We start from the raw sequence: 26,733 nt of genomic DNA on the forward strand, positions 1-26,733 counted from the left end.
GCAGTCCATTAAGGCTGGAGAATTGAGAAAACTATTGCTTTTTGGCAACTGCTTTTATTTTTCTCTGATCGATGAATTTTCCGACTTTTACTCCCATATCGCTCGAATAATGACCCAATTATCTGAAGTCTGATATCCGACATTTCATCTCTCCCCTCCCTCCGCCATTATTTCTTCTTATCCAGAGAGAGTAAGACGACCTCCACCCAGTGAGATTTCCCCGATAACCCATTCTTAACATCTAGAAACACTTGGCTAAAATCAAGTCAAGAACATCCCAGAAGGATTAATTTTGATGCTACAGAGATGAGGCAGTCAGTAAAACTGGGAAATATCTCCACTATGGCTCACAGCGTTATTACTACTAAAAATAGGGAAATTGGGATATCATTCCAGGCTTCTGCCCTCTCGGCAGTCATGACGGTGAGGCTTGATGGAAGGCAGGAAGAAGTGTAGAAGTGTCTAAATATCTCAGAATGTTTTGGAGGTGTCAGTTGAGCATGCAGGACATATTTGAGCACGCTCCAATGCCGTCATGGAAATCCAAGTCTTTAAAAAGTCAGCAAGACTATGAGGGAGGGGAGAGGGCCAGTGCCAGGAAGGCTGACCGATATATTTGAGACAGTCCCAATTCCAAGGCATGCATGTATTTTTTAGAATTCCCCACAGAAATCTAGGACTACCCCTTCTCAATCAGGATGTAGGGTCACCCCAGTAATATAGCCAATTCCCAGTGGTAGACAGAAGATCTCAGAAACACAGAATCCACTGAAAATCCCCAAGCCTCATTTCAGCCAACTGGCATCTTTACCAGGCCTAGCAACAAGGGGGCTTAAATGAACACTTTGGGTTTCACCTCCTTTCGATTCCTCCTGTCACCCCTTTCCAAGGAGGAAACAATCGACAGGGCGGGGAGAGGGGTGGTGTGCCGAAGGGAGAAGCTGAAGGAGGGAGAAGCCCAAGGGCGAGGATCACCACTGATCTGGATAATGTGTCGTGAGGGCGCTCGGACATTGAGGGAAATCAGTTCAGGGCCGTGAACCTAGGTGACATTAATGAAACAAGGAACCGGACAAAATGAAGTGGCGTGTCTACCTCGTAACCTTTCAGCGACGGACCCACCAACACCACCGGCCTCATGGATGGCACGACGTCGTAGGGAGGAATGTGCTCCGTCTGAAATAAGATGCGGGGGGGGGGGGGGTCGTCCCTCAGTGACCAGGGTAGAACGATCACAGTATTTCAACGCTCTTCAGCTATCACCTGGCTACACCCACCCCCCACACCGCCATGGGGCAGTGGGGAACAGCTCATGTTCCGCAACTGATCGGTTCACGGAAACCGGACACGGTAGGCAAGCACTGAAACCTTAACGGCCGATGAAGAGACGGACATGCCAAAAAAAAAATCCGAAACTTACCACTTTTTGCTTCTGCTTTGCTAAAAGACAACAACAAGAACTGTATCAATCAAGCAGCCAACGGTATTTATTGAACGCTTACTGGGTGCAGAGCGCTGTACTAAGCGTTTGGGAGGATACAATAGAAGAGATCAGTAGACATGATCCCTGCGCACGCAATCCAAACGCCCTGCAAGCAGACAAGTTCAGGTTTTAAATGATGGGAGAGCAGGCCAGGTGGTACGAATTCTCTCTGCATTTCCCTGACCCACCTCCGGCCTGGAGCAGCCCTGTGGGTTTTGTCCGGAGCTGCGAAACGACACATTTTCCTGACACGTAAGGCAGCCTTTTCCACCGATCCTTTCTGGCAGGCCCCAGGATCTTCAAGGAGAGGAGCCGAGAGGGGAATTTGGGGTCCTCTCTGTGGGCGACAGACCCTGGAGGGCATTAGTGGGGGAGGGGGGCTAGAGCAGGTCAGGCTGGGAAATTGTTTTCACGCCACAGCAGCCGTAGAGATGACCCAAGGGTGTGATGCAGCCTGAAGGCTGAGAGAGCTTGCCTTTCGGGCTGGCTCTAAGGGCAGAGGCAGGATCAGGTCCCCGTCCTGATCCTGGTGTATAGAGCCTAGGATTCTAGTGGATAGAACACAGGCATGGGATTCAGAAGGATCTGGGTTCTAATCCCGGGTCAGCCACATGTCTGTTGTGTGACCTCGAGGTCAAGTCACTTCACTTCTCTGGGCCTCGGTTCCCTCATTTGTAAAATGGGGATTAAGAGGGTGAGCCCCATGTGGGACAGGGACTGGGTCCAACCCGATTAACTTGTATCTACCCCAGCGATTAGAACAGTGCGGGGCACAGAGTAAGTGCTTAACAAGTACCATAATTATTATTTAGCATTATTATCTAACCCCCGTCGAGATTTTCCCCGTCACTGCGCTGGAGCCCCCTGAGAACCGTCCGTCGGGGAATAATGGGCTGCAGACACCAGAGGTACACTTTTAGTGGTGGCCCCAATACAGAATACCCAGGTTCATGGGGTGTAGAGGCCTCCCTCATACATTCATTCATTCAGTAGTATTTACTGAGCGCTTACTATGTGCAGAGCACTGTACTAAGCACTTGGAATGTACAATTCGGCAACAGTTAGAGACAATCCCTGCCCAACGACGGGCTCACAGTCTAAACAGTCAAAGCAAAACAGAAGAAAACAAAAACAAGACACCTGCCATTCCCAGGGGTTGGGCTTTGTGGCCGGGAGGGAGCCAGAACTGAAGTCCCGAGGTTTGGCCCACATGCGCCTCTCCGGCCCCACCTTCAGCCCTCTCTGAGCCCCACCTCCGCCTTTGAATGCGTCGCCACTCCCAGCACGCCATCGCCACACTGTTGGGCCGACCTTGGTCATTTCCCCCAAGGGTTGCTGGGAAGGGACCACCGCTTGGCAATTTCCTTCCACCTGTGATCCTGCGAGGCCCAGGCTGATACACGAGGCCCAGGATGAAAGATCCCCCAGGCTCGGGCAACCACCGGCCGCTGCTTTATCGTGGTCCGGGCGGTCCACGAGGTTTGTCTGACTTGCAGGGATCGGCAGTTTTTTAGCAGCGAAAGGGACCCCAACATATCAACAAACATAAAAGAGCGTCAACTCTTTAAAAAAGAAAAATCAACCTTCTAAAATGCTCCTGGGCCGGCAGCGTTGCCATTTATTTCAAAACAGCAAAAATGGGACAAGAGTTCAAACAAACCCCTCACCAGTCGAAGTGGGTGTAGCTCGAAAGGTTCCCGATACCATTTCGCCGAGGCTGGAAGAAGAATTTCCGCTCGATTTCCTAGGGCGTTACAAAGGGGAATTGTTAGTGCTAATATCCCGGATTTTCCTGCAGCAGAACCAGATCAGGGAGGGCTTGGGGGTTGCCTTATCTGTTAAACAAAATAACTCAATTGGAAGGCAGTTCTCGCTTTTCCCTCCTGGAGTTTGACAAGCAATTAAAATGTGACCAGCCACGATCGAACATTTCAGTACAGTGTTTAGAAAACCCGTCTTCCTTAATCCTTGACTGAGTCCCAGAGGATCTGACCTTTCCAGGAGCTCACAGGAGCAAGCAGCGAAAACATCTTTAAAGGTTCTCTAGAGGCAGGGATTGTGTCGTCTATTGTGCTCTCCCAAGTGCTTAGCACACTGCTCCGGATGCTCAGTAATTACTATTGAATGATTGATTCTGAGCCGCCCCAGGGAACAGAGTGGGAGAAAGCGGAGAACCAATAAATGGATCACAGAGAGGATTTTGCTTGAGGTGAATTCTCTCTGTGGCTGACTCTGAGGTCAGGTGAAGAGTCTGGGAAGGCTAGAGGAAGCAGAGTGGTCTAGTAGATAGCGCACAGGCCTGGGAGTCAGAAGGACCTGGGTTCCAATCCCAGCTCTGCCACTTGTCTGCTGGGTGGCCTCGGGAAAGTCACTTCGCTTCTCTGTGCCTCACTTGTCTCCTCATCTGTAAAATGGGGATTAAGACTGTGAGCTCCATGTGGGGCATGGACTGCGCACGACTCGATTAGCTTGTATCTACCCCAGTGCTCAGTACAGAGTCTGGTACACAGTAAGCACTGAACAAGAAAAAAGAGAAAAGGCTGATCTCATGTCCAATGGACACAGCAGCCTTGCTAGGCTCTGTGAGCCATCTCACCCAAGTCAGAATCTTCCCTTGCCCTAGACAGTCCTCTTGGCCACGGCTTGAGATCATCACCACTTAGAACAGTGCTCTGCACGTAGTAAGCGCTTAACAAATGCCACCATCATCATTATCTTCCTCCGCCTCTAAGACGGGAGAGGGGTGGGATGGGAAGAGAAATGACGGAGATCGGGACGGCATTGGGAAAAGGAGCGACAGGCCATCCTTTGGCCCCTCCGTCTTTGCCCGCCACAGCACAGGGGACTAGAAACTCAACAGGGGGAGAGAGGCTCCCATTTATCCAGAGATTTCCCAGACCCGCTAAGGTGGGTTTGGGAACTCCCACCTCAGCTGTTGCTGCTGCCAATTTGGAGACAAAGGCCATCACCACCAGCATCCTCCAAGTTGGTCTGGCCTATGGAGAAAATCAACCGATCGCTCGGTAGAGAGCATTTTTTGAGCTCCCAGTGTGCACAGAGTATCGTACTAAGCACTTGGGAGAGCACAACAGAATTAATAGACATGATCTGTGCCCTGAAGGAGGCCGGAATCCAGTGGGGGAGAAAGACATTTTAGATAAGTTACGGCTGCTGCTAAAAAAAGCTAGGTGGGTGGGGGGCCGGGGAGGAGATATGAAGGGAGGTCACCCGACTGGAGCTAGGCCTTTGGACCAAGGCTCAACCAGGAGCTCAGTTGGCCCCAGACATCTATCCCACGGTTTCAACATTCTACCCTCTCCCTTCTATGCCTTCTTAGAAGCAGCATGGCCTAGTGGATAGAGCACGGGTCTGGGAGTCAGAAAGACTTGGGTTCTAATCCTGGCTCTGAACTTGTCTGCTGTGTGACCTTGGGTAAATCACTTAACTTCTCTGGACCTCAGTAACCCCATCTGTAAAATGGGGATTAAGACTTTGAACCCCATGTGGGAAGGGACTGAGTCCAACCCGATCAGCTTGTATCTACTCCAGCACTTAGAACGGTGCTTTAGACGTAGTAAGCGCTTAACAAATCCCATTATTATTTTTGTTATTACGATGCCCCCGGGGCATGCTGGTCTTTTCCCCAGAATTCCCGGTGAGTCCAGGGGAGTCCTGAGCCTCTGCCTAGAACAGCACCGGGCTCTGCTTTCCGATGGCAAGGTGCCTTAACACCCTTCAGTCAGGGTTTCTGAAAATACATCCTGTACCCAAGAACATCCCAGAATGCCTCAACTGCCAAATCCAGAAATAATCCCCCGCTTCCACTGTCCTTCACGAAGGGAAAGAGTTTACCGAAATGCGGAAAGACTCCCTTAGCGCATGAGGCCAGACGTAGGTTCTAGTTCCAGCTCTGCCTCGCACGAGTCAAACGATCAATCATATTTATTGATCATATCGACCGAGTGCAGAGTGCCGTTCCAAGAGCTTGGGAGAATACAGTTCAACCGTATATCAGACGCATTCCCTGCCCACATCGAGCTTACAGCTAGAGTCACTTAATCCGCCTGCGCCTCAGTTTCCTCATCTGTAAAACGGGGCCAGGACACGTGCTCTCCACCTAATAGACTGTGAGGTCCACGTGGAACAGGGACTGGGGTCCAATCCGATTGGTGCGCCTCTTCCTTACTGCTTAGCGTAGTGTCTTGGCACCCACACTGTGATTTATTATTAAGACTTACCCTCCATGAAAGCGTCCTCTTTTCTGCTCCTGCTGAATCCGGATATTCTCCAGTCGAAGGGGGCTTGGAATGAAACCGATTTCGCAGCCCTCCTTAACCAGCCTCCCTATCCACCAATCGTTGTTGTATTTCTGCAACGCAGAGAGAAGACCCGTTGCAATCTCGAGACCGTATGCTCCGGCTCACTCCAAACAACCGGCCGTCCTACATCCCTAGTGTTTAATCTCCCATTCCTGTTTCCCGGAGGGACCGAGAAGTGCCTAGGGCAGGCGTGGCATCAGTCCTCGGGGTACAGGAAAGGAAACTGCCAAAGCAGAACTGCCTCCTGCATGCCAAGAAGTCTAACCGGTTCCTCAGACTTTATTGTCATCACATGATCCACACAAACAGGACAGGCCTGTGTGAGGGGAGATGCCTGTATTTGAGACAGGATTACAACTTCCTATGAAATGTAATCTTTTCCATTCTACGGGGAGAAAAAAATTCTATCAAATTCATCCACATCTGCCGGCTTTTAAGGGTTTTTGGGGGTCCGGGTTTGTTCTTACGGGGGATTTCTTTTTAAAAAAGAACACGTTCACAGATCTCGAGCTGAGACGATACAATCAGCTCTTCAAAGGTTCTAGCCCATGAAATGGGATACCTTTAGGCACAAGCCTCTGTACAGGACATCAAAACCAAGTGGTTTCCTTAATTTGGAGAAGCTGCACTCATATGCTCGGGAGTACTGATGTGGAGATACTTGAAGAAAGCCCTCTGTTTTACTTTTATGGGATGCAGGAAAATTTTTTTTCCCCTTCTGACCATTCATCGGTGTGCTCCATATAGGTCGCTAGTCACCTACCTAGGGAAGCAGCATGGTCTACTAGAAGAGCACAGGCCTGGGAACCAGCGGACCTGGGTTCAAATCCCAGCTCCACCATGTACCTGCTGTGTGACCTAGGGCCAGTCACTTACCTTTTCTGTACCTCAATTCCCTCATCTGCAAAAGGGGATTCAATACATGCTCTCCCTCCTACTCAGACTGTGAGCCTCATGGAAAAGGAGCGTGGCTTAGTGGAAAGAGCATAGGTTTGGGTGTCAGAGGACGTAGGTTCTAATCCTGCCTCCGCCACTTGTCTGCTGTGTGATCTTGGGCAAGCCTCTTAACTTCTCTGTGCCTCAGTTACCTCTTCTGTAAAATGGGGATTAAGACTGTGAGCCCCACATGGAACAACCTGATTACCTTGTATTTACCCCAGCGCTTAGAGATGTGTTTGGCACATAGGAAGCCCTTAATAAATACCATAATGACAATTATTAGTTATTATTATATGGGACCTGATGATCTTGTATTAGCACTTGGTAAAGTGATTGGCACATAATAAGCACTTAACAAATGCCGCAATTATTACCTGTGTGTATACACAAACAACGGCTTGTTCCTTTGTGAAGCAGCTTTTAGCCTAAACCCCTGATCTAAGTCAGTGCTTGGAGTGCCATAATATACGGCTTCCAGGGGGATGGATGAGGTGCAGGATTTATCTCAAGTACAAGCACACTGAGAAACTCACACTGGGTTTTCTCCGTACTCTCCAAGAATCACTGAGCCCTGATCGGCCGCTTCAGGAAAATTCCCTCCATAAACTCCTTGTGGGCAGGGATTGTGTCTACCACCTCTACTGTCTTGTCCTTTCCCAAGTGCTTAGTCCAGTGCTCTGCACATAATAAGCCCTCAGTACACATCATAGACTGAGATACATGTCGGTTTCTGTCCATTTCCAGCAGTCCCATCCAGCCTCTGGCAAGGTGACCCTAGTTTGGGGTCAATCCCTCTTACTCTGGCTTTCCTCAAGCATTTAGAGCTCGCTCTAGAGAGAGCCTTCTTATCTGGAGTTTCAAGACCTTCAAATCCCAGCAGGATTACCGCCTTAAGGCTGGACACGACATGCCCGATGAAAGAGGTAGTCAGAGAGCAACGGGGAACAGAAAAAGCAGGAAGGCGATGGAAGATTCCGGATGGGATCGTTGAAACCCTTCAGAGTCAAGAAGAAAACGATTCTGTTGTCCTTAGGGTGCTGCCCGACCTCTGCACCTTAAACCTGGTAGGATCTTTGGGCTAATTTTCCCCAGGTCCAAGGCCCGATCAAACGTTTTTCCAGGCTCCAGGTCTCTGACTGTGAGAAGTCTTTTTCTCTAGATATAAAGAGGAACTCATCGCCATCCCAGTTGCCATCTCCATGTGCTTGGAAATGATTCCCCAAAGGCAACTGGAAAGAATAATCACTAAATCATGTGCCCCCAGGCAGTACCGAGGGTAACCCCTTCATCGATCAATCGTTTATACTTATTGAGCACTGTACTAAGCGCTTAGGAGAGTACAACATAAGAGTTGCTCAACACATTCCCTGCCCACAAGGGGCTTACGACTGTAAGGTCGTTTCTAGACTGTAGGCTCGATGTGGGCGGGGAATGTGTCCGTTTATTGTTTTATTGTATTCTCCCAAGAGCTTAGTACAATGTTTTGCACATAGTAAGCGTTCAATAAATATGACTGAATGAATGAAGTGTGGGCAGTAGTCTCGCCTTCTTAAGAAATGGGCTGTGAGGGGTTAGATTTTCTCCTCCGAGACATCCACTAGCCATTTCTGCTGTAATCTCAGTCTCTGTTTCCAACAGAAGCAGGATTGAGGTAGTAGGCGAGACCAAGATGCCCTGTGGAGGTGGCCTGCTACTGGTTCCGGTGGCCGTGTTAGTGATGCTGCTGAAAAGCACAAAACATGTAGCTTCTGCTGGTTACGGGAGCAGCCCCCTTCTCATGCTGAATGTTTGCATATCCATGGCCAGGAAGAAACCAAAATATTGATGGAGAAAGGGGAAGGGAGTAGGAAGTTGCCTGTTTAAAAGCAAGGGAGAGGAAAGGCTCCAACAATGAAAAGCAGAGTGGTCTAATGGATGGAGTTCAGGCCTGGGAAAGACCTAGGTTCTAATCCTGGTTCCACCACTTGTCTGCTGTGCGACCTTGGACAAGTCACTTCACTTCTCTGGGCCTCTGTTCTCTCATCTGCAAAATGGGGATTAAGACTGAACACCATTTGGGATGTGACCTGTGATTAATCTGTATCTATCCCAGCACTTAGTACAGAGCCTGGCACATGGTAAACACTTAAATACCATAAAAAAAAGGGTCAGTCCCTATGTTGTCCCAGAGGGAATGGTTAACAGGGAAAAGTACTACTGCAAACCACCTTCCTAAAAATGTAAAGCTGCTCCTTTCTTCTCCTTGAAGGGAGAGAGACAAGAGGCTGGCTCTGTAGTCTCACCCTGGCTCAATCACCAGGGTTTAACTGGGGTGAGGAGAGGAGAATTACTTCTCCTCATGTAAAGGATTCTGAGTACAGATTTTGGCCGTGGTTGACCCAGCATCCATGAGCCCAAATGACACGGCTAGGACATGCCGGGGGGCAGGCCAGGAGCAATTCAAACAGGTAACGTGGGGACCATTTTTTGCCTGAGGCATCATCCTTCTGCCTTTCTAAAACGGTGCGAGCTGGGGCGGCTCTGAGCTTCCGAATCCTGTGGAAAAAAGTTCAAGGTGAGATGCTGGAGGGTGCGCAGGGGGTGAATTTTCCCCTCTCCAGAGCTGAGTAGGTGTTGGGAAACCAACTGATTTCCTTAGTTGGTATACTCTCTCCTTTTTTAGAATTAGGAACACTTTACTGGGTTTACAGATCTCCCCAGCATCAAAACAATTATTGTTTCCAATCTCTTTGTAAAGGGTGAATTTTTATTTCTTTTCAATGAGATAAGAAAAACCTGCACTTCTGCAAAGACAATCAGTGATTGAGTGTTTTCCCCAGGCTTTTAGGGACCAAAGGTTCAGAATATTAAGAAGAAATTAAATCTCACCTAACATGCCCTGGTTTCTGACATTCTAAGCAGACAGCAGCTGGGACTAGGACCTACTAATTGCGATCTTTACCGAACCTAACCATGATTCTCACAGGAAATGGATCCATATCATTAGACTACAGTATAATTTATGTGTTGAAATTCAGGTGATTTTCCATTATCAATCAGTCGCATCTGTTGAGCACCTGTGTGCAGAGCACTGTATTACGCACTTGGAAGAGTGCAGTTTAACAGAGTTGGTAGGCAAGTTTCCTGCCCATAACGAGTTTACAGTCTAGAAAGGGAGACAGACATAAATCACCGCCGTTATCACTCATCTTCTACAGTAATCAACCTGTAAATGAATGCTTTTAATGGCTTTAACCCTAGAGAAAGGGCCCTTCAATGGTACCGGTAATGATAACTATAAACTCGGCATTTGTTTTTTGGGGTTTTTTTTTTCCCCCAAATTTTCCCATTTACTACATGCCAGTCACTGTACCAAGCGCTGAGGTAGATCCAAGATAATCGGGTTGGACACAGTCCCTGTCCCCCATAGGGGTCATAGTCTCAATCCCCACTTTGCCGACGAGGAAACTGAGGCATAGAGAAATTAAGTGAAATGCCCAAGGTCACACGGCAGACAAGTGGAAGAGCCGGGATTAGAATGCAAGTCCTCCTGACTCCCGGGCTCGTGTTCTATCCAGTGGGTCATGCTTCTTCTCTCGAGTAGATCAGTGAAGCTACTCAAGGAGTATACACTGCTGCCCTTCAGGGTTGGAGCTGAGTGAATCTCGTCCCATGGGGTTAAAACATCTATCTGACTGAAAGGACCCAGGAGGGGAGACGTCACAACTAATTGAAGGATGCCCCATTGCCAGGGGATCAGTTTTCCCTTCGATCACCCCTGACCTGGAGCCTGGCAGCTCGGCTTGGAGCGGGGGACAGTTTTGAATGGGTGAGAGGAGTAGTGGGCTCTGCCCGTCTTTACCTCTTTAATGTGCAGGAAGTCCTTGGCGTCAAAGGAGATGGCAGTGCTGGGGACGGGCACATCTTCGTCGAGGGCTCCGCAGTAACTCACGTTGGTCTTCACCGCAAAGGCTACTGGTTTGGACTAGGGATGAGAGCACACGGACAGTCAGGTACATTGCCCTTAGACATTTCCCATCAAAAGGTCTGAACGGGCCTTCGATAACCCAAGCCTCAGTCAGGGATCCCACATTCTAGGACCTTCTGGATATCCTAGATTTCCTGAAGGGAAAGGATTCCTTCCTGTCTCCCCGCCACCCGCCCTCCCCCCCCCCCCCCCCGACCATACCCTACCTTTTCCTAGCCCAGAAAAGCCTCAACAGGGGATAAGTGGAAACCACTGCTCTGTGGAATCAGGGACTGATTTATTCCTCACGATGGGTCCATATAAAAAACGAAAACATTTTTTAGCAGATTCCCAGATCCCAGGCCCCTGATCCCCAGCCCAAAATAAAGAGGGAAACTCAACTGAATTCCCGTGAGTGCCCAGTTTAAGCCTCATCCCAATCAGAAACTCAAAGGTCTGCCTCATAGAGCTCAACAGGTAATGCTTTCTAAGGCTTTCTCCTCAAAAATCAAAATGAACAGGAGAAAGGGGGGAGAAGATGGTCTGTCACAGAGTGATGCACAACAGGGGAAGTCCTTCTACTGATTTAGGGATTACTGAGTCTGACAACTCCCCCACTTCAAACTCTCTCCAGATGCTGCCATCTCACTAGAAAACGAGGGGTTGTGGTGAGCCATTCCCAGTTGGAAAATCCAGGGTTTTGGTAAGCCATTCCCAGTTGGGACGCATCGAATCCCAGTCAGAAAGGGACAGACGGTCACCTTTGCCCTTTCAAGCTGAATGGCTGCTTGCTGCTCTCTTTCCTGACGGATCGCTTCTCTATCCTCTTCCAGAGAGACATCTGAATCAGATGGTCTGCTTGTGTAGGAATCTGCTGAACCCTGAAAAGGAAAATATGAAGACGAATGAAGCTGTGGGAAATAAAACCAGACAAAGAGAAATCTGTTTTTTTTTAAATTAATCAATCGATGGTATTTATTGAGCACTTACTGTACTAAGCACTTGGGGTGAACACAATATGAGCTGGTAGACAGAATCCCTGCCCACAGGGAGCTTGCGGGAGCTTATTGAGCACTTACTCTGTGCAGAGCACTGTACTGTGTGCTTGGGAGAGTACAATAAAAGAGAGTTGGTAAAAATTGCTCCTTGCCCACAATGAGCTTACAGTCTAGAGGGGAATGTGCTCTGGATGTGGAAAGTTGTGGAAAGTTTCTAAATGTGGAAAGTTGTGTATTTGTGTGCTTTACTGAGGAAGTAAATTTTTGGAATAGAACTGGAGCCAGGCCTGAAAGAAACAGGATGAAAAAGAAAATACTTCACTTAGACAAATTGTCAGAGAATATACTGAAGCAGCCTGGTCTAGTGGAAAGATCACTGATCTGGGAGCCAGAGGACTTGAATTCCTATCCCAGCTCCGCCATTTGCCTGCTGGGTGACCTTGAGCATATCACTGCACTTCTCTGGGCCTCAGCTCTCTCATCTGTAAAACGGGAGTATGAAACCTGTTCTCCCTCTTATTTAGACCGTGAGCCCCATGTTTGACAGGGACTGTATTCCGACCTAACGATCTTCGATCTACTCCAGCGCTTAGTACAGTGCTTAGCACATAGAGTCTAAGACTATTAAATTATGATTATTGTGATTATTATCATTTTATTGCAGAAACATTAGGTAATTCAAGGAAAACAAATGTATCTTTTTAGTCCCCGACATACAGTTTTAATATTACCAAGATGCTAATGGGCTTCTGGCCCTCAGTATGAATTCACCCATATTTTTAATGGTACACTGAGTCCAGCTAGCTCTGAAGCATATCACTGAAATCACCACTCTGCCCTAGTTTCTGAACCCTAATCCATTCGTCCTTCAAACTCCACCGGCCTGAATTTACACAATCTTTCCCCTGGGGAGAAGAGCAAATACTTGAGAAGCAGCATGGCCTAGAGCAGAGAACCGGGCCTGGGAGTCAGAAGGACCTGATTTAACCCCGTTCTGCCACTCACCTGCTGTGTGATCTTCGGCAAGTCACTTCATTTCTCTGGGCTTCAGTTTCCTCGTCTGTAAAATGCGTATTAAGTCTGGGAGCCCCATGTGGGACACGGACTGTGTCCAAAGTGATTAGCTCAGATCTCCCCCAGGGCGTAAAATAAAATAAATGGTGGTATTTGTTAAGCGCTTACTATGTGCAAAGCACTGTTCTAAGCGCTGGGGGAAACAAGGTGATCAGGTTGTCCCACGTGGGGCTCACAGTTTTAATCCTCATTTTACAGATGAGGTAAATGAGGCCCAGAGAAGTTAAGTGACTTGCCCAAAGTCACACAGTTGGCAAGCGGCGGAGTCAGGCGTAGTACAGCGCCTCGCGCATAGTTTGTAACAAATACCATTTTTTAAAAAAAGAAAAACAAAAATTTGACAACACATATTTGCAAAACTTACATCTCACCCCCATTTCCTCACAGAGGGAACTGGATATTTCATAAGGGTATCTCGTTGGGAAAGGAGGATTAGGTCATTCCAAGGCAGAAGCCTCTCCAATTTACAAACAGAGCATCTTTCATCTAAATCTACAGTTGCATCAGGTTGAAAAATATTGTAATTCCATCAAATCATCCATAGGAGATACTTCTTCCCAACACTTCCCTTTCCCTAACTTAACTATCTATTCTTCTGCTGTTAACTACGCCAAACCCCCCAGACTGTAAACTTGCTGTGGGCAGGGAATGCTTCTGCTTATTGTGTACTCTCCCAAGTGCTTAGTACAGTGCTCTGCACACAGTAAGCGCTCAATAAATACAATTGAATGAATGAACGAACGAACGAATCCTCCACTTAACGGACGTATCCAAACTTCATTCCCACATTTAGCTGCGGGAAACAGAGCACACCCTCATTACGGGCAAGACTCTTAAGAATGCTCCACGGAAGGACTGCTTTGGGAAGCAGCATGGTCTAGGGAATAAAACACAGGTCTGGAAGTCGGAAGGATCTGGGTTCTAATCCTGACTCTACCACTTGTCTGCTGTGTGACCATGGGCAAGTCACTGCGCTTCTTTGTGCCTCAGTTATCTCATCTGTAAAATGGGGATTCAAAACCTGTTCTCCCTCCTACTCAGATTGTGAACCCCATACAGTTCGTGGACTGTGTCCGATGTGATTAGCTTGTAACAATAATAATAATAATAATGTTGGTATTTGTTAAGCGATTACTATGTGCCGAGCACTGTTCTAAGCGCTGGGGTAGATACAGGGTAATCAGGTCGTCCCACGGGAGGCTCGCAGTTAATTCCCATTTTACAGATGAGGTAACTGAGGCACAGAGAAGTGAAGTGACTTGCCCACAGTCACACGGCTGACAAGTGGCAGAGCCGGGATTCAAACTCATGACCTCTGACTCCCAAGCCCGTGCTCTTTCCGCTGAACCACGCTGCTTCTCTTGTATCGACCCCAGCGCTTAGTACAATACCTGGAACGTGGTAAGCTCTTAAAGAATACCATAAAAAAACCAGAACGGTATTCATTCCAGTGTATTTAACAAATGATGTTGGTTAAGTCAGCATAAATTCAGTATAAAGAGGAGAGAACAGAATTCAAAAATATTTACAAATAATAGTCAGATAATTTCACAGCTTCGATTCCAACCTCAGGCACGCTTAGACGTGGGTGGTTGACGCAGGCAGAGTAGTACTCAAAACTGTCAGGATTACCAGACATGAAGAAATTCTGGAGTGTGAGACGAGTAGAGTATGTTAGTCACAGGGGACACTGCTGCTGTTCTGGGGTACCATGACTCAACTCAGGAATACAGTTTGCACCAGGCATTCAGGTATGAGGCCTGAAGTTTTTGGTTTTTTAATGGTATTTGTTAAGCATTTCCTATGTTCCAGGCTCTGTACTAAGCGCTGAGGTGGATACAAGCTAATCAGGTGGGACTCAGTCCCTGTCCCACATGGGGCTCACAGTCTTAATCCCTATTTTACAGATGAGGACATTAAGGCACGGAGAATTTAAGTGCAATGAGGCCCAGTGTGTAAAGCATGGGCACCGGAGTCAGAAAGACCCGGGTTCTAAGCCTGGCTCCGCCACTTGTCTACTCTGTGACCTTGGGTAAGTCACTTCACGGTGCCTCAGTTCCTCCATCTGAAAATGGGGATTGAGACTGTGAGCCCCATGTGGGACAGGGATGGTGTCTCACCCGATTTGCTTGTATCCACCCCAGCGCTTAGTACAGTGTCTGGCACATAGTAAAGAGCCTACAGTCTAGATGGGGAGACAGTCAAATAAATTACAGATTGGGGAAATGTCCAAAAGTGCTCTGGGGCTGAGGTGAATATCAAGTACGAGGGCTTAATCAGGGAAGGACTTTTGGAGGAGGTGTGATTTTATTAGTACTTTGAAGGTATTAAGGTGTATTAAATGAGCCTATCATTTGAATCTCTAGTCTCGCCTGAATGCATAGATCAGATAAAATTCAGACGATCCCGTAGGCATTTTTCTCATCTCGACAGCCAGGTTTCCTACAGTTTTACGCACCCCTGCAAAAAGAGGTCAAGTATTTTATTTTATTCGCTGGCAAAAAATGTATTTTCACCCCACATTACTCCTTAGCCAACATGAAGCAACAAATTAGGCTTCTACTACCAACTGCTTTTGGGAAACATTTATGCTTGCTCAGTTAAAGCCTTGAATAAGTAACGACAGATTATTTCAAACCGTTTCATCCAGTTCTAAAGCAAGGAAACATGGAAAATAAGTCTTTTTTTTCTCGCTTGTGTTGGACTAAGTAGGCCTGCATCTCATTTCCCCGCTAGTAGCAATTCAGAAAATACTATTATTCCTTTGCTCACGGGCTCAGAGTTCTGGCAGCTTTTCCTCTTGGCTTTTCTCGATTCCCAAATTCAGTTTCTTGGCAAGCTGGAGGGTGAAATTCATTATCCTACTGTCAACAGTCTTGATATTGGGCAAGATGATTAAATAATAGAAGAGGACAAAAATCAGGTAAAACAAAATATGGGAAAAACCACTTCAGAAGGTTAGTGTACCTGAATTATGTAAAAATCAACCTGAGCTGGATCACAAAGTCACTAGGCCACTAGCAGGTATATCAGTGAGGTGTTTAAGGGGTACAGGATCTGTTGTAATGCTCAAAATGAAAATCTAATGCCCTAGAAGAGTTGACAACATTCCCCCCAGAAGGTTAAAGAGCTTTCTTACCCTAGACTGGAAGCTCTCTGTTATTACTATTTTATATATTTTTTTGATATTTCCTAAGTGCTTACTACGTGCCGGTCATCGTACTAAGTGCTGAGGTAGATACAATCTTCTCAAGTGGGACACAGTCCCTGTCCTACATGGGGCTCACAGTCTTAATCCCCATTTTTCAGGAGAGGTAACTGAGGCACAGAGAAGTGACTTGCCCAAGGTCATACTGCAGATATGTGGCGGAGCCAGGATTAGAACCCAGGTCCTTCTGACTCCCAGGTCCGTGCTCTATCCACTACGCCACGCTGCTTCTCCATTAAGCACATAGTAGGTGCTTCACGCATACCACAGTTATCATTACTATCTCTGGGCCTCAGTTTCCTCATCTGTGAAAGGAGGAGATGACAGCTCTTAGACTGTGGGACGGGAATTGTGTCTGATCTGGTTATCGCGCTCGGCACATATACTAAAGTGCTTAATATATACCACGATTACTATTGGACACCCCAAGCAGCAGAATAGAGGTAAAAGTTTTGTGACTGTCCTACTCGACCAAGGACCCTGTGATCTCCTGTTTAACTGAAAACCACGCTCCTTCGCCACCGTCGTTAGCAAGAGGAAAAAAAACCAAAACACATCCAAAGGCAGCCACCTTCCCTTGGCCCGAGATATCACGCCTCATTTTGAAAATTCCCCTCTTGCCCGACTTCCTCGTAACCGTGCCTGAAAGAAATTATGGCTCCCACATTTAAAGTCTGTGGGAAACCACTGTTGAAATAATAAATTAGGTGCTTAGTTACCGAACTACGCTCTGCATCTACATAGAAATGAAAGGGTCACTTCAACTTACCACGGTTAGAATTAGGGAAGTTGACTTTTTCAAAAGCAGCAGGCTTAATCTAATAATTGCCAACATCCAGACTCGCAGTAACGTTCAACGGATTGTCAAGATTAACACCCCATCGATTCACACTACCAGCAACTGGCTGAAACCCCACCTCCATCCAACAGAAGAGAGGAGGAATGCAAATAAGGACAGAGCCGAGAGTCGATCTAGTATCTTTTCAGAAGCAATTTTAAAATAAGAGAGTCGAGACCCAGGTACGGAAACAGCCCTAAAGCGCCGTCATCAAGGATAAAGGGTTGGAACTCACACCATAGAAATTCTGAGAAGCAATGTAGAGCCAGAAGACCTGGGTTCTAATCCCGGCTCTGCTACCTACCTGCTGTGTGACTCTATGCAAGTCACTTAGCCTCTCTGTTCCTCAGTTCCCTCATCAGCAAAATAGGGATTTAATACTTATTCTCCCTCCTACTTAGGCTGTGAGCCCCATGTGGGCCTTGATTATCTCGAACCTACCTTAGTGCTTAGTAGAGTGCTTGGCAAGTAGTAAATGCCTTACAAATACCATCGTTACTATTATTATCATCATCAAAGGCCAATAGAATTCTGGGTATCATTAGGAGAGGAAAAGTGAAAGGCATCGTTTTTCCACTGCGTAAAAACAACATCTGGCAAAACACGAGCGGTTTCTATTATTGCATCTAAAGATTTACATGAGAACTAGAGATTTATTTGGGTGTTTCAGCCTGGCATGTTTGTTCCATTTCCTACTGCTCCCGTTCTCCATAAATATTCTATAGGTTGGTTGTCCCCCTCTAGACGTAAGCTCACTGTGGGTAGGGAATGTGTCCGTATATCTGTTCAGTTACATCATACTCCCGTTCAGTACAGTGCTCTGCACACAGTAGGCACTCAGTAAATACGACTGACTGACCGTTTTACATCTACTGTACTTTCCTCCATGCCGAGTACTACGTGCTACCTTCGATACCATTATGACTCCTACTAGAAGACATACTGAAGAGAAGCTGAAATGATTAGGGAGACAAGGAGACTTTCCAAATGATGATAGATTGGAAAGGTTCATCCCCTTCAATCTGGAAAGGCATAATAGGCAAAAGAGGCGTGAATGAAATTTACAAAATCGTGATAGGTGGGGAGAGGCGAAATGTGAAATTGTTATTCCTTAAATCCCACACAGTCAAGACAAGGGATCAAAGAAGCAGCGTGGCTCAGTGGAAAGAGACCAGGCTTGGGAGTCGGGGGTCATGGGTTCGAATCCCGGCTCCGCCACCTGTCAGCTGTGTGACTGTGGGCAAGTCACTTAACTTCTCTGTGCCTCAGTTACCTCATCTGTAAAATGCAGATTAAGACTGTGAGCCTCACGTGGGACAACCTGAGTACCCTGTATCTACCCCAGCGCTTAGAACAGTGCTCTGCACATAGTAAGTGCTAAACAAATACCAACATTATTATTATTATTATTATTATTATCATCCATTGAATGTAGGCACCAGCAGGTGAGAGAGTAAAGGATTGAAATTTGAGGGCTAAACCTTGGATTTCACTCCCACGGATGAGGCGCTTGACGAGTATATCAGCAGGATCAAGAAGGGTTTGAATATATTCATAGGTGTTCAACCCATAATTTGGTCCATAATAGATGACCAAAGGGAAGAGTTAGGGATGACGGGTGGGCCATCCCTAACCTTTAGAATGGGTGACAAGGATGACAACCATCACGTGGTTGCTCCAACATCCCGCTATCTCTGCCGGGGACAAAAAGTGTTGTTCCCCCTCTAGACTGTAAGCTCTTTGAGGGCAGGGACTGTGTCTATCAACTCTGTTCTACTGTACTCTCCAAGCTCTTAGTTCAATGCTCTGCACAAAGTAAGCACTCAAGAAATACCATTTATCGATTAACTGATGGATCCGGAAATGGAGAACAACAAAACACCTGCCACACCGTTTCAGCTCACACTTCCTGATCATCTACCTGAGGTGTTTGTCTCCGACAAAAGCAACGGAATCCTCAGAGGTTCGGTGGGACGGTATCCTTCATTCTAGTTAGGTGTGGACCATCCACCATTCCAGATGTTTTCCTCTAACTCATTAACATTTCATGAACTGATCAGAATCCCTCCCAAACCAACCGAATTTTAGTCTCCAAAACTTCCAGTGGCAATAAGTGACCCATATAGCGGTTTCGGCTTCATGCCGCTCCTGCTAAAATTAGTCAAAACCAGACATTGGATCGATCGAATATCTTCCGTCCTTTCACTTCCTGTTTCAGAGGCAAATCTAAAGGCAACACCCCATTTCGCCCAGACCGTTTCATCTGATTTTGAAAAAGGGAGACATTTAGGGGTAAGATACTCAGCCCTCACTCCACCCTCCCCATGATCCCCCCCCTTGGGGAAATGGTAGCTAAAGTAACATTTGCATATTCCCTCACATCATTAAAATAAGACTGGATGCTATTCCGGTCCCTTACTAGCCACTCAGAGATGCTTTTGATTTAAAAAAAAATTGCCTGTCTCCAATTTCTCAAAGCTTCTGCTGCAAAAACAGATTGAATTTTGTGTTTCATTGAATTCATCCATTCATGATTAATTGGGTAGTTAAGCACTTTCATTTCGGGTGCAGCTGGGAATTCCTTCAGCTGGCAGTAACTTTTTGCTAAAACCCTGGAAGTACAGTGAAATATAGCCCCTCACCCAGAGTACAGTGACTTGGGCAAGTCACTTAACTTCTCTGTGCCTCAGTTACCTCATCTGTAAATTGGGGATTAAAACTGTGAGCCCCATGAGGGACAGGGGCTGTGTCCAACCTGATCAGTTTATATCTACCCCAGCGCTAAGAACAGTGCTTGACGTATAGTAAGCGCCTAACAGATACCATCATCATTATCATTAAAGAGATGCGGTGGTCCACATCTGATCTGGCCCTGTAGGGTTTCCAAAAGGCACGACAGATCGAGCCATCCGACTGGCTGCGGCTGGCCCGATCATAATGTTGGTATTTGTTAAGCGCTTATTATGTGCCGAACACCGTTCTAAGCGCTGAGGCGGATCCAGGCTAATCGGGTTGTCCCACGTGAGGCTCACAGTTTTAATCCCCATTTTACAGATGAGGTATCTGAGGCACCGAGAAGTGAAGTGACTCGCCCAGAGTCACACAGCTGACAGGCGGCGGAGCCGGGATTAGCACCCATGACCTTTGACTCCCGAGCCCGTGCTCTTTCCACTGAGCCACACTGCTTCTCTATGGCCCAATCATATTGTGGCCCCACCAATCCTGGCCAAACAGCCTTGTCAACATTTCCTGTTCACAGAAGGATCTAGAAGAAAGACCCAGTTAGAGCTCGCACATCATCACTGGATGCAGCCCTTCCAGCATTAATGTGAATCACAACTGCAAGCCCGGTTCCAGCCAACTCGGGAATAAGCAAATAGCAGGCAAATCAACTCCTGCGACTTGAGGGTTGATTTAGCTGAAGACGCAGTCACGATCACAGCATGATGGATGGGGGGAGAAGAGGCGGGTCAAAATCTGCTTCGAAGATGGCTCTAAAACTGGACGCTGACCCGCTATAAAATGGAGGGTGGACCAGGTTTACAAAAAGAGTTGGAAAATGTCCCTCGTCCCCACATATCCCGGAGGGAAGTTAGGTAATGGGGAAGGGCTAAAATGCGCATTGGGTTTCCCAAATGATCAGAATGCAGCATGAGAAGCAGCCTGGCCTAGAGGAAAGAGCAAGGGTCTGTCAGTCAGAGGACCTGGGGGCTAATTCCAGCTCTGCCAATTGCTTGCTCTGTGACCTTGGGCACGTCATTTAACCTCTCTATGCCTCAGTTTCCTTAACTGTAAAAAATGGGGTTTAAATCCTACTCCTTCCTGTTTAGTCCCTACGGGACAGGGACTATGTCCAACCTGATACATTGTGTCTACCTCAGGGCTTAGAACAGTGCTTGACACATAGAAGACACTTAAATACCATAAAAAACAAAACACTGAAAAAGAAGAAATACTGGCTGGCTGAAGGAGAAGGGATCCTGTGTTCCTCTGCATATCCGATCCAAGAACTTATTAGACATGAACGTTGTATTCAAGGAGTCCTCGATCTAGTGAGGAAGGGAGACCCTAAAATAATACCCAGACGGAAGGAAGGAGGAAAAGGCGGATATGGAGATGGGTTGGTTCTTAAATAATAGGTTATGTAAGAGATGGGTATAATGCTGTAAGTAGTTGTCAGAATTCGTTCAGTTACCGTGTGCAGAACACTGTACTAAGTGCTTGGGAGAGTATCATATAACAGTAAAAAGAGACATTCCCTGCTCACAGCGAGCTTACAGTCTAGAGAGGAAGACAGACATTAATAGAAATAAATAAATTACGGGTAGGTACATAAGTGCTGTGGGGCTGGGGAGGGGGCGCTGAATGAAGGGAGCAAGTCAGGGCAAAGCAGAAGGGAGAGGGACGAGAGGGAAGGAAGGCTTAGTCAGGGAAGACCTCCTGGAGGAGACGTGCCTTCAATAAGGCTTCGAAGGAGAGTAATCGTATACGAAAAGGGAGGGCGTTCCAGGCCACAGGTGAAACATGGGTGAGAGGTCGGTGGCGAGATAGACGAGATCAAGGTACGGTGAGAAGCTTGGCATTAGAGGAGTGAAGTGTGCAGGCTGGGCTGCAGTAGGAGAGTAGTGAAGTCAGGTAGGATCAGGATATAACCTGGGGAACTAAAACGATATAACCTGGGGAGGTCAGAGGCGAATCGTGGAAGGCCTCTTGGAGGAGATGTGATTTCAGAAGGTCTCTGAAGACGGGGAGAGCTGCAACCCTCTGGATCTGAAGTTCCAGACCGGGGCAAAGACGTGAGCGAGAGGTCGCTGGTGGGAGAGGGGGAATGAGGCGCGAGAGCTACGATCAGGGCAACTTCCAGAACCGACCCAGAAAGCCGGAATGCTGAAATCCGAACACCTCGTGGAACCGAGGGCCTCCACGCGCATGCTGCTGCTTCTTGCTTCATTGCAATAGGAGGGAATCTAACCACGGGTTTGGCTCCCATCAGCAGCGCTCCTTAATGAGCAGCTAATTTCTACCACAGATAAATCCATAATTAACGGGTATATTTAGAAACGTGTTTGCATTTTTCTGATTAACGGGAAAACTACTTACCAGCCCGCCGGCTCTATCTCTCCTTTAAAAGATGCTTCACCGATGAGTGAGCCAGGGGCTGGGGATCCTGACGGTACGGACTGGGATTTTTATATTCCTGGGTGGACGTGATGACATCGTGCTTGAATAGTCCAGCGCCGGGCTGGTCCTGTTATCCCAGGTACGATCCCCTGGGAAGGCAAAGCTCTAGAGGAGAGCAACACAGCTAAATAACTAGCCACTCCTGGGACCTGGCCCAGATGGTTCCGCCTTGCGAGAGCCCTCGATGATGATGATGACGGTATTTGTTATACGCTTACTACGTGCCAGGCACTGTACTAAGAGCTGGGGGTGGGTGGGAGGGAACCCAAGTAAATCCAGTGGGACACAGTCCCTGTCCCCCCCCCCCCCACCTCTAGACCGTAAACTCATTGTGGGCAGGGAATATTGTTGTATTGTACTTTCCCAAATGCTTAGTACAGTGCTCTGCACACAGGTAAACTGTCAATAAATACCGTTGAATGAATGGGGCTCACAGTTTTAATCCCCAATTTGAAAATTAGGGGACTGAGGCACAGAGAAGTGAAGCAACTTGCCCAAGATCACACAGCAGATGAGTGGTGGAGGTGGGATTAGAACTCATGTCCTCTAACTTCCAGGCCCATGCTCTTTCCACTAGGCCTTGAATGACTGAGGTTTCTGACATACAAGACCCCAGTCAGCGATGGACAACCACATTGTCTCTTGGATGTGAAAATCTAGAACACGCCAAACCAAGAAGAGACAGCTTGAGAGGGGTCTTTGTGCCATCCCAGAGGTCTGTGCCTCTGCGATAACGTCCAACCAACCAGTTTTCTTCTACCTATGTACGATGAAACCCTCACACCAAAACAAAAACGATAAAAAACCCCACCCAGCGGCAGAACCATTTTGAATTGAGTTGTGATTTCAGAATTAAATGCTTTGTAATTAGTTCCTTCTATATGTTTGGTAATCTTATTAAGACGACTCATTAGGTGTCGCAGCAATGTGAAAATTACTAGGTGTCAGAACGTGCTTTCCTTTTGTGAATACTAATTATTAGAAAATAGAGCAATTGCTCTAAGATTTCTTTTTATGGTTCCTTTTTTTGTTACTTCAGAAATCCTGCAGTTGTCTTTATCCATCAACTCAAGGTATGCTATTTTAAAATTTGTTATTTAGATGGTGGAATAGAGAAAAAAAAATTAAAGCCATCATCTCTCTCACTTTCAAGATCCTCCTTGCTTTGATCAGTAAAACACAGGTAGCTAGAGTGTAATTGGGGCTGCTGGATCTTGATGGGATTTCTTCAAAATGATTTCCTTTATTCGATTTCCATCAGATCTACCTGGAAACTTAGAATGTCTTTTAAGCACTACTGCCTATTCCACGGGGCGATGCGGAGAATCGCCGTCACAGCTTTTTGAGCTGGATTCACAGGCAAGACTTGAATGGGGATTTCAAAGGCCCAAAATTGTGGCTTCAGACCCACCAGCTCTCTCACGTTTGTCCCCTTCCAAGCATTAGCTCCTCTTAATCACCGACCCCCTTAATCCCAATGCAACTTTGGGCTTTGACCTTTCGAGTGATGCTGAACAAGTCACTGATGCCTCAGAGCAATCAACCCATCGGTGGTATTTATTGAGCACTTATTATGTGCAGAGCACTGTATTAAGTGCTTGGGAGGCTACAATATAACAATAAACAGATAGATTCTCTGACCGCGATGAGCTTACGGTCTAGCGAAGGGGAGACGGACATTAATAGAAACAAATAAATTACAAATACGTACATAAGTGCTGTGGAGCCAGGAGTTGGGAAGAACAAAGGGAGTGAGTCAGGGTGACGCAGAAAGGAGTGGGAAAAGAGGAAAGGAGGGGCTTAGTCTGGGAAGGCCTCTTGGAAGAGATGTGCCTTCAGTAAGGCTTGGAAGTGGGGGAGAGTAATTGTCTGTGGGATTTGAGGAGGGAGGGCGTTCCAGGCCAGAGGCAGGACAGTGGGCTAGGGGTGACAGGTGAGTCCCGAAAAAGGTAGATTCCCCCTGAGATCACTCATTCCAGACACCCCTAGATCCATCGGCCGGACACCCCACAGCCCGATCTACCCCACAGCCGTTGCGGCCCTTCATCGGGGGTAGGACTTTTACCACTGCGCCCGGACCCGCATCTAACACCCGCACTCTGAGCGCCCTGTCGGTCTGCCCAGTCCTACCCAGGAAAGAGCAGCGTAGCCTAGTGGTTAGAGGGACTCAGGAGACCTGGCTTCTGATCCCCTTGCGTGACACTGGGCGGGTCACTTACTTTCTCTTTGCCTCAGTCTCTTCATCTGTAAGATGAAGAGAAAATACCTGTTCTCCCTCTCCCTTAGATTGTGAGCCCGCTGTGTCCTAGATGACGATCCTGAACCTCCCCCAACACCCACTACAGTGGTTGGCATATAGTAAATGCTTAACAAATACCACAGGGACTGGAAAAGAGGTCTCACAGGGTGACTTCCGTTTCGGCTGGAGGACGGGGCTGGGTTGAGGTTTGGAAGGAAGGTTGAAGTCTGGCCTGGTTCGGATTCTCGAAGAACCAGTTTCCCCAACCTTATTACAAGCAGAACTCACCGCACAGGGCCTGGAAAAACTAATCCCCCAAGACAAACACTGCGAGGAGGAATTAAGCAGGTCGAGGCATGAGCGGGCATCGCCTTCCAGTTTCTTCCCAGGCATTCCCTCACACTTACTCACAAACCCCTCTTCCTCACGAGGAGGGTAGGTGGGAGGCTCCATTATCCTCTTTTTCGAATAACCAAGCAGGGGGCCCAGAGAAAAAGAGGCTCCACTGGACCCCTCACTAAGGGGTGAGGTATTCAGGGGTGAGACGTCTTCTATGTGCCCAGCAGCGATCCCTATCCAAGCCCAGGCCCAGATACGGTGTCTTCCCCGAGAAACGGTCCTGGGAGGTCTGTCTGCCTCCCCGACTACCAGGCGGCCTCTCTCAGAGCTCCAGAGAGAGCGCGGTCCTGTTCCTGGGGCCAGCCAACGGGGATTAACGCAAGTCTTGCCCTAATTCCTGCTTGTAAGCTCATCGTGGGTAGGGAACGTGTTTGTTATATTGTTATACGGTACTCTCCCAAGCGCTCAGTACAGTGCTCTGCACACACTTAGCATTCAATAAATACGACTGAATGATTACTACTGACTTGTGCTTGCTGACTTTCCGATTTCTCCGGCCTGGGTAACTGCCCGCTGAACCGATAGTATTTTCCCGGGCGCTATCCATTGCGGGGACCACTGTGCTAAACGCTTGGGAGAGGCTGATGATCCTGTTTCACCCACCACTTCCTCAGACTTCCGCCAGCTGGCTTGGCCCACTGAACCTCTGCCCCGCCGGCCACATTATTCAGTCAGTCAGCCCTCTAGACAGTAAGCTCGCTGGGGTCAGGGAACGTGTCTGTTACATTGTGATACTGTACTCTCCCAACTTAGTACAGTGCTCTGCACACCGTAAGCGCTCAATAGAGACAAGTGAATGAATGGACGAATATCGAATGCAGACCACTGAACTAAACGCTTGGGAGGGTACGGTATAACAGCGTGGCTCAGTGAAAAGAGCCTGGGCTTTGGAGTCAGAGGTCATGGGTTCGACTCCCAGATCCGCCACTTGTCAGCTGTGTGACTGTGGGCGTGTCACTTAACTTCTCTGTGCCTCAGTTCCCTCATCTGTAAAATGGGGATTAACTGTGAGCCTCACGTGGGACAACCCGATTACCCTGTATCTCCCCCAGTGCTTAGAACAGTGCTCTGCACATAGTAAGCACTTAACAAATACCAACAATGTTATTATTATTATTATAACAGACACATTCCCTGCCGACAACAAGCTTACAGTCTAGAGGGGGAGACAGACATTAATAGAAATAACAGATGTATACATAGTCTGTTCTTACACTCGATTTCTTCCCTGTCAATCCCTCTAGATGTGAGGCTGTTGTGGGCAGGGAATGTCACTCTCGTATTTTTCCAAGCACTTAGTACAGCGCTCTGCACACAGTAAGCACTTAATAAATACGATTGAATGAATGAATCAATCCATCAGTGGGATTTACTGAGTGCTTACTGGGCCCCGTATACTGTGTCCTTACCATCGGACTATCCTACCGTCCCACTGCTCCAGCTTCTACCTGTCCCAGGCCAAGCGTGTCAACTGCGCGGTTCAGTGACTCACGTCTCGCTGCGTGGGGATTGGCAAGTGCCGACCCACGCCCGCACGGCCCAGAACCCAATTTAACGAATGCTGAGAAATTACAGACACTAATAGGCTTGAAATTCATCTCATCACAAGTTCGCTGAATCAGTCGCGGATCGACGGCCGGCTGATAAACTGGCACAGACACGGGGGGAATTCATTTAGCCGTGGGGAGGCAACCGTCGCTTTCTGGCTTGGGTTTCAGCTTCTTGACCTTCCCTAGTGTCACCGAGGAACCGAAGCTGTTGGATTCATGGACTGTGGCTCATTCATTCGTTCATCCGGTCGCTTTTATTGGGCGCTGACGGAATGCAGAGCACCGAACTAAGCGCTTGGGAGAGTACAATACAACAATAAGCAGACACATTCCTTGCCCGCAGCAAGCTTACATAGAGTTGGAGAAGGACATTAATATGAATAAATGAATTACCGATGTGTATCTAAGTGCTGTGGGGCTGAGAGGGGGAAAGAGTAAGGGGAGCAAGCCAGGATGACACAGAAGGGAGTGGGAGAAAAGGAAAGGAGGGCTTAGACAGGGAAGGCCTCTTGGAGGAGATGGGCCTTCGATAAGGCTTCGAAGGTAGAAGAGCACTTGT

General features: G+C 47.6%; 1 protein-coding gene across 8 annotated transcripts in view; it reads right to left on the reverse strand.

Annotated features, from left to right (window-relative positions):
• Positions 1–26,733, reverse strand: part of CACNB4 (calcium voltage-gated channel auxiliary subunit beta 4) — a 115,176-nt gene that overhangs the window by 17,505 nt on the left and 70,938 nt on the right. For 7 of the 8 annotated variants that reach the window (XM_007671115.4, XM_007671116.2, XM_029071458.2 and 4 more), the window contains 6 exons: positions 11,449–11,568; positions 10,583–10,705; positions 5,722–5,852; positions 3,151–3,227; positions 1,421–1,440; positions 1,096–1,176 (listed from right to left, as the gene is read on the reverse strand). In XM_007671115.4, coding sequence (XP_007669305.1) covers positions 1,096–1,176; positions 1,421–1,440; positions 3,151–3,227; positions 5,722–5,852; positions 10,583–10,705; positions 11,449–11,568 — 552 coding nt within the window. The remainder of the gene's footprint in view (positions 1–1,095; positions 1,177–1,420; positions 1,441–3,150; positions 3,228–5,721; positions 5,853–10,582; positions 10,706–11,448; positions 11,569–26,733) is intronic. The other variant, XM_029071461.1, reaches the window with a different exon arrangement.

This window comes from Ornithorhynchus anatinus, chromosome 9 (assembly GCF_004115215.2).
Source record: "Ornithorhynchus anatinus isolate Pmale09 chromosome 9, mOrnAna1.pri.v4, whole genome shotgun sequence".
Classification (NCBI taxonomy): domain Eukaryota; kingdom Metazoa; phylum Chordata; class Mammalia; order Monotremata; family Ornithorhynchidae; genus Ornithorhynchus; species Ornithorhynchus anatinus.